This window comes from Amblyomma maculatum, chromosome 6 (assembly GCF_055883805.1).
Source record: "Amblyomma maculatum isolate TAMU_Amacu chromosome 6, ASM5588380v1, whole genome shotgun sequence".
Taxonomy (NCBI): domain Eukaryota; kingdom Metazoa; phylum Arthropoda; class Arachnida; order Ixodida; family Ixodidae; genus Amblyomma; species Amblyomma maculatum.
This window is the reverse complement of record NC_139349.1, coordinates 150,038,471-150,049,266: the sequence shown is the minus strand read 5'-3', so window position 1 is coordinate 150,049,266 and position 10,796 is coordinate 150,038,471. Positions and strand designations below refer to the sequence as shown.

Sequence of the window (10,796 nt, the reverse complement as noted above, 5' to 3'; positions counted from 1 at the left end):
TTAGACCACCTGGGGATCTTTAACGTGCGCTGACATCGCACAGCACACGGACGCCACTTCGTTTCGCCTCCATCGAAACGCAGCCGCCGAGGCCGGGATTCGATCCCGGGAACTCCGGCACAGTAGTCGGGCGTCTTACCACTGCACCACCCCGGCGGGGCACACTGTGTACAATGTTTTTGTGAATTCATGAATTGTGAGGCACACTGAGACCTTCAGCTCACACACTCCGCTTCCCAAATCATTTTTTCTCATGTTAAAATAGTTAGCAGTAAAGTCACCACTGCAAGGCTTGGCAGCTCATTTGCTAGTCATTGCACAAAATGAATTAGGCTGCCCGCTTAGATTGTAACCATTCTGTTATAACCTTATCCTGCAAAGCTAAGGTAACACTCTGCATAGGTGCAAAGCAGAGTAGTGAATCTGTGAATGCAAACAGCAAATCCAATCTAAGCAGAAAAGGAATGAATTCAGATTAAGTTACATGTGACCTTAGTGCCAACAAGTCAGGTGTTACATCCATGCCTCACAGCTTTCATAGTGGATCAACATCACCATTATAGAACGAATACCTATGTGATAATGCTCAACACACGATGAAAAGATAAGGTAATGAATCTTTGCAAATGTGGTATGAGACCATGCACAGTGGTGGCCATACAGCAAATGTCAACTGATACGTGAGAAAACCCAGTTGATCACTTTGCAAGGTGCAAAAAATTTAGGCGAGCAGCAAATGAAACAAAGACTAAAAAAATCAGTATTGCATTCTACATTGTTGTAAGATTTGCACACGTACATCATCGATATCACTCAGTAGGCAAGTAATCATGGGCGTCACAGCAAAATGGAAGCAGCAAATAGGCACGGACATGAGCATCGACATCCGATTTTGATGGCATCGAAAATATCTCAATTGGTACCCCTTAGCAAAGAAATGCAGCTGAACAGCTACTCAATACCATTGAAACCGAGTTGGCATGCAGTCTGGCGAGAGTAGAGCTGTCAAAGCAACAAGTATGGGATGTAATGTGTGCAACTCCATAACAGCATCATGTCAGTATAAAGCCTACATACATCATTTGTCTAAGCAGTTGTCCAATGAACTTAACTCATCCAAGTTATGCAGGAAGAAAGGAGATTGTAACCACAATAATTTCTTCAATTGTTTTCTTTCTTTTTAACCAAATATGTTTTCATGCTCAACATGCCTTAGGTACACCAAAGTGTCCATATCATGAGGCACAGATGCAGGAAGAAAGCAGATTGTAACCACAATAATTTCTTCAATTGTTTTCTTTCTTTTTAACCAAATATGTTTTCATGCTCAACATGCCTTAGGTACACCAAAGTGTCCATATCATGAGGCACAGATGCAGGAAGAAAGCAGATTGTAACCACAATAATTTCTTCAATTGTTTTCTTTCTTTTTAACCAAATATGTTTTCATGCTCAACATGCCTTAGGTACACCAAAGTGTCCATATCATGAGGCACAGTTGCATATGGTGTGCTTTTTTTTCATAAGCATAACCTCCCGCCATACTGTACTTTTTTTTTTTGGCATCGCGTCTAATTTTTTTTTTTTTTTTTTTTTAAGACCTGATGTGGTAATAAAGTGTTTATAGCCCATCACATACAGAAGTGTTCAGTCGACCGATTCATCGCACAGATACTTATTGCAGACATAGGTGCATCATAGCTAGCAGGAAATAAAAATAAACAGGAAGGTACTCTCAAAGTGACAGCTGCCGTAAGTACACGATATTTTCACAGATTGCACAGTGCCGTCGAGCACCCATATCAGCACAAAGCGCAAACCGCGGAATAGTGGCATATTAGTAGCCCGAAAGCCGTGCGGCTAACGTCGTCGAAGGGCTCGGCGCTCGCACGGGAAGGGCTCGGCAAGCACAGCACATACACGGACCGCGATCAACACAGGCGATCGACACATCGCGGAAACAAAGTCGTGTGCTCGTTTCTGTTGCGGTCACTGCGACCAGTGGAACGGGTGCCAGACTAGCTGTCACCAAGTTAATTTCAACATTAGCAAAACAGTGTGTGACGAACTTTGCAAACATGGACAGTCCTCTTCTAGGTGGCAGTCCCTCAAGTCGTAAACACTTTCGCAACACATGCACGGGCACTTTTCGATGCGCTGAGGAGCCGATTCGTGCGCATGAAAATCACCGTGAAACTGTTGCTGGCTGTCGGCCGTGAAGATCCTCGCGGCTAGCGATAATCACAAACACATCGTGACACCGGTGCGACCTAGTACACTTCGCCGGTTGGAAGATCACTGTCTTCAGCTCAGCGCAGATAACAGTGGCGCATATGATCCGACTTGAGGGGAAATCACAGTCGATAGGAACACTAGTAAGCAATGCGCGCTAAGTATATTGGTTTTTGCGGCAGAGCAACAACTACCATCTACGCTTCGCTCGTCGCTTCGCTATCACCGCTGGCGGCCATATTGCCTGACAAGATCGGGGAGGAGGAGCCAGAGACGTCGCCTACAGCGCAACCAATAGCTGCAATCCGGTCGCCTTGCTGATCAGCACCAGGGTTGCCAGGTTGGGCTATAAATAGCCAAATTGGGCTACTTTATGTTGTGGTTGGCGGGAAATATTGTTGGTTGGCTATTTGGCTATCTTTGGGCTATTGTGCATTTTCGCTTGAAAGGTCCAAACCATTTCAAAAGCCTTTTCTCCAGAAAGGTTTAGCAGTGGGCCGCGATGCTGTGTGTACAGTAATAGCAACCAGCGCACTTTTCTTTCCTAGAAGATACTGCCAGTGTACATTCTAGGCCCACACTTTGGTCTCACAAGCTGTTTGCAGCACTGCGAAAGGCAGCTAGGGTAACCTTGTCCAACCCGGATCATGTGCACAATAGGTAATTTGCTTCTGTGCATCTCTCGCCCTGCGAATTGGTGTTGGTCCCACAAGCTGTTTGCAGCACTGCGAAAGGCAGAGGTAACCTTGTCCAACCCAGATCATGTGCACAATAGGTAATTTGCTTCTGTGCATCTCTCGCCCTGCGAATTGGTGGGGGTAATAGTAGGAGCACAAATTATCTATTATAGTGCGCCGAGCACAATTGCCTATTCTAATGCACGAGATCCTAAATGGGCCAGGGCTTCCCTGCCTCACAGTGCTGCAAAATTCTTGTGAGACGAAGTATATATTTCGACTGTCAGAAAGACGGGCCTTCGCAGCCTGTGGTTCGATGAATGTTCGGCATAGGGGATTAGGGTACAGATGAGTGAATGGGGGACTTCGCACATGACGGGGTTGGTAGTGAGGTGTGCCTGGACAAAAGCTCGAAGCTCTTTTCCTTCCCTTTCCTGCTTCCCGGCGTTGCCGATGGTGTTAAAGTGGTCTATTGAATGGACAATTTGCAGAACTCAGCTTCTCTGTAAGGCTTGTTTTCCAACAGAAATTTCTCGTTCCAAGATGCGCCACTCATTATTCGAAGAAACGAGCAGACGGAAGTCTAGCTCCTTTCTAAGTAAACCCTTCAAGATCACTAGGGGAAAGGGGGTCGGATGGGAAAATTGTTTGAATACCCTTTCTATGTGAAATAAAGAATGAGGATTGTCCAGCAGCCAATTGGTTCTCGAGCATGACTGAATACCATTCGTCGCACTTCCGCCCTGCGAAACGTTCGCGACTTATTGTGAGTGCCCCCTTAAGAGGTGCCTGCTTCTTTTCATTTCACCAAAGACTGGGAGTGAACGAGACTTTTCGATTAGAAAAGAATTCCGCAAGTTGTGCATTCGGTTCGTTCGCTGAAACCGTCAACATACCCCCCATTCAAACACACGAAAAGCAAGTACTGGTGACAATTCAAGGCAGTCCTGTCCATCTTACATTCGGCCATCTATCACCCCCGCAGTTTTAATTTCCCCTGCACCACTGGCAACCACTGATTCCGCAGCAAGAACTTTGAGCACAGCGGTGGAGGTTTAACAGTCCGCATATAGTGAAACGTGCTTCTCGACGCCACTATGGGCAAATGGGCGAAGTACGCGCGGACGTACAGAAAAGAATGGGAAAAAGATCCTGCATTCAAAGGTACGTTGACCATCTTTAATGTTTTAGTGCTTGTTTGTACCAGTCCAAAAATTATGTTCCGCTTTTCGGAGTGCATTCCATGTGACCATGCCAGTCTCGATCATTAGCGCGTGACAAATTTTTCTTTTTGATTACAGATTGGCTTACGCCCTCACCCTCAGGGGATATGGCCTTTTGCACAGCCTGCAAAACAGAGCTACGTGCACACGTGCAAGATCTGAAGGCACATAGAAAAACCGAAAAGCATGCTAGAAGCATGCAGTCGTCGACTGCACCCGAACAAAGGCAAATGGATAGATTTGTCACCTCGCAGCCAAGGGCCGCCAGCAACAGACATGAAGCGAAGATTGCGGAGCTGCGTTTGGCGGCGTATGTCGCCGTACATGGTTCGCTTGCTACCGCTGACCACCTGACGCCGCTCATCAGCGACTGTTTCAGAGATTCGACCACTGCGTCGTCGCTATCCATGGGAAGAACCAAGTGTACGGCGTTAGTGAACAAGGTACTTGGACCAACCTTCAAACAGATGCTTTTGGATGAGCTGAAGGGAAGAAAATTTTCGTTGATCCTGGACGAAAGCACAGACGTGTCTTCGGCAAAAGAGCTTGCCATTGTGGCAAGGTTCTACTCGAGCGAGAGCAGCGCAATTGTAACTGCGTTCCTTGGACTAGTTCCAGTTCTGGACGCATCATCTGGAGGACTTTTCTGTGAGTTGAAAAACTTCCTCGACAAGTCTAATCTCTCTGTCAGTGACTGTGTGGGTATAGGAACTGATGGAGCCAGTGTGATGTGCGGGCAGCACAATAGTCTGTACACAAGAATGAGGGAAGTTAACCCAAACATCGTGTTGGTAAAATGCGTATGTCACTCCCTTCACCTTGCTTGTAACGAGGCAGTGGATGTACTACCCACACAGATTGACTACCTTGTTCGGGAAACCTTTAACTGGTTTTCCCACTCTCCAAAGCGTCAAGAGTTTTATAAAAGCATTTATGCTGCGATTAACTCTGGATCAACCCCCAAAAAGTTGGTTGGTGTGTGTGCGACGCGTTGGCTTAGCATTGCTGGTGCTCTCCGTGCAATTCTTGACCAGTGGCTGGAACTGAAGGCGCACTTCGATGTCGCAAAAACAGCTGAGCGTTGTTACTTAGCTAAAATGTTGAGTGAGATGTACAATGATGACCAGAACTTTTTGTATGTGCAGTTCTTGAGCCCCATTGTTAACGAATTTGACAAACTCAACAAAGTATTTCAGAGTGAGGACCCTGATCCATCAAAACTTTTCGAAGACTTAAGCTCGTTTGTGAAGTGTTTGCTTAGGCGGATCGTACTTCCCGATCATGCATCTCCCGATTCAGCTTGGGAAAGCCATTTGATGCATGTTCGAGCCTGTCAGCTGGGAAGCGTCTTTCGCGACTCCTTAGAGAAGTCTTCCCTCGGCGACGACAAGAAAATCGCCATTCTTGAGCGTTGCCGAAACTTTTTGGTCGCTTGCATCAAAAGCACATTAAAGCGCCTTCCAACAAATTTTAAGGTATTAAGTGAACTTCACCTCTTGCACTGCAACAATATTGCCAAGTTTTCTTTTGATGCATTCTACAAGGCCTTTGCAAAATTCATAGATCCATCAGTTGTTTCTGCAATGGAATCCGAATACTGCCTTTTGCAATGTAAGCTTAGTGAACTCCGAGACGACTCCGTGACAGTATTTTGGAAAAACGTTCTGCGTTCCAAAAACAGTGCTGGAGTCAGCCTATTTCCGTTGCTGTCGGAGCTAGCCATTTCTCTACTCACGCTGCCTGTATCCAATGCTGCTGTGGAACGAGTGTTTAGCCATGTCACTCTAACAAAAACCGACTTGCGGAACAGAATGTCTTTGGAAACCTTGGAAAATATTTTGCATGTGAAATTTGCACTGCTGAAAAATGGTAAATGCTGCAAAGACTTTGTGCCGTCAGATATTTTTTTGGAGCGCTTCAATACCGCCGCAATGTACAGTGAGTGATGTTTGGATACTCTTTTTTACATTCATTTGGAAGTGAATTCAAAACTTCACAGCAGACATGTTAATAAATGTTTGAAATAAACTGTGTACTGTAACTATGAAGTTTTCTGTTTTGGCTATTTGGGCTATTTTTATGGTTCGACGTTTGGCTATTTTTGGGCTACATCGAGCAAAAAATTTGGCGGGTCACGCTGTGAGTACCTGGCAACCCTGATCAGCACGTGCGGGCAAAAAGTTAACTTTTCTGCGGACGACGGATGCGGGTATTGTATCCCCCTCCGAACCGGTCGTCTCGGTGCGGCCGCATGCGTGCGGAACGGGTCTAAAAAGCAACCGTACAGCGGCCTTTGGCAAGTGTTAGTATTCTGTGCCCTGCTGAACACTCGGACGGTTCTGGTATTCGATAGGGCGCGCCCGCCGCCAAGGTCATGAAGGTAGCACCGTGCACATACCTAATCTTGCTAACCCTTGCAGAGAGACCAATAGAAAATAAGAACCCCAAAATAACTTACGACGCTACATCCCTGCTGGTGTCTGGAGCACCGAAACACACCGCAGTTTCTTTCGATCGCCTATTTCCTCTTTGTTTGAGAAGCTAAATAAACTCATTGACTGCGCTGATTGCTTCGCAAAAATGTAATAGAACAGGCGGCAAGCAAATTGTGAAGTGCTACTCACCGAAGAATGAAGCGGGGACTTCCGAATTCAGCGTCGGACAGGAATAAAACGTCTTGATGGGTGTCAAACCATGCAGCCGAATGCCGCAGCGTCCAGGCGTTGGTAGCAAAAGATGGCAGCAGGAAGCGAGACAGCGCCGAGTCTGTGCAGAAATGCACATTGCAGGCAGAGCACAGGTCCACGCACTGGAAGCTCGCCGCCCTCACTAGCATGGCCACGTGTGCGCACCCACGAGGATAAGGGCGGCCACTACCCTCCCTTGCCGGAAAGAAGGCAAGCCCAGCGGGGAAACTGCAAAAGTGGTCGGAAGGAGGGGGGGGGGGGGGGGGGCTGCTGCCGATCATTGCACGCCAACAATTCAGCATTGTACCCTGTGGGCAAGGCTTGTACTCCAGTGTACTATATAATGGCTTGCACTGCTGGGGAAAGGGTGAAATAAACCTGTTCTCTGCAGCTCCCTTCCCTCCGGTTGAATGGTGCTTGCCTTCCTGGAATTTCGAGCCGTCGTTTCAGAGGAATCCGTGCACGCAAACGCTTTTGTGTGGCAAATGCATAGGCTATCACATGAACGCGGAAAAACATAGACGGAAAGTGAATTTTCCAAGCTTGTTTTTTTTTTCTTATGTGATGCTGAGCTCGCTACTTCAGTGGCCGTGGCTATGAACGACTTTGCTGCCGAGCGCGCTTCAAGACAGCGATAACTAAACAGGTTCCGTTTTTGGACAGAATTTCTTCTCTGTGTAAAAACGCTCCCTCTACCAAATGCTAAGATTTCCTTCTAAGCTTATCGGCTCATGCTGCACCGGAAATGCTGCATGCTGCTTAGTGTCAGCACACTGAAAACGGCGGAGTGTTCCAACTTGGACTGTCAACGCAAAACATTTGATTTTATTTAGTCTGCTTAATGTTGCACATATTTCGAAGAATAACACAAGACTCCTGCAAAAGAGGAAAAAAAAAAGACGAAAAAGTCGCGACGGGGCGCGAGAAACCGCTCTGCTCCAGGAATCCGGGAAGCCACTGCACGTGGCTCCGGCAGGAGCGGTCAGTCGCCTTTCGTGTCCGATGGTGTGCTCACGGCTTATTTGGCTGCCATCTATGTCTTCTGTGCGCGAGCGCTGCGATGACGCTTCGACATTAACGCAAAAATGCCGAACAGATGTTGTGTGCCTCAGTGCCGAGGTAACTATAAAACGGGACCAAAGGTTCATGTGTTTAAGTTCCCGCAAGATAAAGTGCTGCAGCAATCATGGATACGTGACATTCCACGGAAAAATTTCATCCCTTCTGAGCATTCCAGGGTAAGAGATGAATAATTGTTTCCATTCGTTCTCTTTTGTAGCTTGAAATTGTAGCACCGCCAAACTTTCAAAACGTTTTGGGCACCTTCTAAAAGTGTATTTAATATTTGATCACGGGTTCCTATTTGTAGCAGGCTGTTACTTATATTGTTACGAATATTTCTTTTTTAGGTCTGTGAGCATCACTTCACAGACGACGACATCGTACGAGAGGCGTCACATGTCGACGATGCTACAGGTCGAGTGACGACAGCAGAGTTGTCGCATCTGCGCCTTCGGTCAGGTGCAATTCCATCATTATTTCCAGGCTGCCCTAGTTACCTATCAAGCACAAAGACTTTAAGAGAGGAGCCAGAGGCGAAGCGAACATGCCTGGAAGCTGCTTCAATGCAAAGAGCAATTTCTAAGTCAATTCAGACATTTCGCAATGCCGAGGAAGCGGACAAAATCACCTTAAGAGACCTTGCTAGCGAAGCCACAAGTCAGAGTTCTGGCGTATAATTGAGGCCAGTGAGCGTCTCATGTTGGTGCTCATCGTAGAGGACGAAGCTCCGTGGATTAAATATTAAATTGTAGTAAAATCAGACCTCAGTATCACACTGTTCTTTGTGAAGAAGCCGCTCACAAGACTGGGCCCTAACATGCCCATTCCGAGTGCAGCCAGAAGCAAAAGAGAAATATTAGAACTCCTCTAGAGCGTTAAGAATTGGGATAAGAGCTTAAATTCAAATTCTGGCGATGCAAACGAAGACATTGGCCACACTATTCGTCTGCTGCTGAACAAGTTTTCCACGACACCAGCCGACGACAAAGCCAAAGCGATAGAATTCCTGAGCGAGCAGCTGAACCTGCTTTTTTTGAAGAAGGAGCGGAGACGATACTCCGTTGAATTCATGGTTTATTGCTGCATTCTTTTTACGGTATCACCGCACGCATATAAGTACGTCCGCTGCTATGGATATGTCACCCTGCCCCACCCTATGACCATTCGGTATGAACCCAAGGCTGGAACATCATGGTCCTACATTCCTGAATTATATTACAAAGAGGATCTCGGACCTCGATGATCGCCAGCGCTTCGTTACCTTGATGGTCGATGAAGTCCATATTAAACCATATTTTGATTACAAAGGGGGCAATATAACTGGTGCAGCACTGAATTCATCGGAAGTCGCTACCAGTGCTTTCGTCTTCATGGTACAGAGCATCGCATGCCCTTTCAAGGAAGTGGGCCACATCGTCCCAGTGCACAAAGCCGATGGGGAGTTTCTGCACAATTTACTGAAAGATGTGATATGTGGGCTAGAAAACATTGGCTACAGAGTTTTATGTGTAGTCAGTGACAATCATTCAGTGAACAGAAAGGCAATGTCTCAGTTTGCAACGCCACCAACAAATGCAATTTTATATCCGCACCCCTCTGACCCATCAAGGCCTCTCTTTTTTGTAATTGATCCAGTGCATATACTCAATGCATCCGAAATAATTGGCTCAACCAAAAAAAAAAAAAAACGACCAACTATGCTTTTATTTTCCTGACTTCAATGAAAATTCCAACCAGCCTCCACGCATGCGCACAGCATCGTTTGCTACAATCATAGAAGGTTACAAGCTGGAGAGTGATCAGCTTTTCAGGTACGGTTACTCGCTCTCTAGAAAAACCTTGAGCGGCAGAATGTAAAGTTCGCCTTGCAGATTTTTAATGACTCCCTGCCACCAGCGCTTCGTGATCTTGGAGAAACACACAACTTACTCTTTCCTGAAGATACAGCGAGTTTCATTGAAGTTATAGCGAAGTGGTGGAAGGTTGTAAATGTTTAAACCCCATGGAAAGGAAAACGACTGAATGACCGATTTCAAGAGCCATGTTTTTCCTTCGGAGGATGACATGAAGGTGGTTTTTCTCTACAAAATTCTGGACAGCGGGGTGCGCACAAAGGAAACCCATGCTTCTCTGCATCAAACAACCCATGCACTGGTTGAAGTGAGCAGGTATTGCTTCGATGAACTGCAGCTTTCATACGTCCTGCTCGGCAAGTTCCAGACGGACAGCTTAGAAGACCGTTTCGAGAAATACAGGCAACTTGCTGGCTCCCAATATCATGTTTCTATTAGGCAACTTTACGAGAGCGAAACTAAATTACGGCTGCAAAATACTTTGCCCACAATCGCAAGTGTTTTCGGAATGAATAGCTCCTTCGATGAGCAATGGGAAGATCTGCGAAAGCAGATTGAAACACCGCATCATAACTGCAACGTTGTAGTTACGAGAGATGCCTTGTCAAAAATAGAAGACATTATCCCCGTCCTTGTATACGCGGCAGGATATGCAGTCTACGCGACTCTCAAGCAATTAAACTGCACGAAATGTCGAGCAGCATTGACAGTCGACAAGACTATCACTGTCTCTGCAGCTCAAAAATACTATCACTTGGTGAAAGATATAGACCGAGGTGGCCTCATTTTCCCAGCGTTGTTTGCTGTAAATGCTGTTACCCACAACTATGTTGTTGTTGAACAAGTGTCCAAGAAAGCGGAGTTCTTGAGGAGCCCGAACCAGCGCCGTCTAGTCACCGAACTCAAATTACAGCTGCTTGCAGATCAAGAGTCATCAGATTTTGACACCTGCGAAGATGGGCACGCAGTTGAGCTTCTGTTGAAGCATGTGTTGTGGAGCAGTACCAACATTCTGCTCAAAAACTTCTGCTGCAAGCTTAACGATGATGTAGCCAATGCAAA

General features: G+C 46.4%; 1 protein-coding gene and 1 pseudogene across 1 annotated transcript; both read left to right on the top strand.

The window, feature by feature from the left end:
* Positions 1 to 2,593: 2,593 nt before the first annotated feature.
* LOC146187022 (zinc finger protein 862-like) lies at positions 2,594 to 6,300 on the top strand. Its single transcript, XM_084607552.1, has 2 exons — positions 2,594 to 4,073; positions 4,211 to 6,300. The coding sequence occupies exons 1-2, from the start codon at positions 4,007 to 4,009 to the stop codon at positions 6,076 to 6,078; spliced, it is 1,935 nt and encodes a 644-aa protein (XP_084463678.1). The 5' UTR covers positions 2,594 to 4,006; the 3' UTR covers positions 6,079 to 6,300.
* Positions 6,301 to 6,506: 206 nt separating this feature from the next.
* LOC146187021 (uncharacterized) lies at positions 6,507 to 10,021 on the top strand (annotated as a pseudogene).
* Positions 10,022 to 10,796: the final 775 nt, after the last annotated feature.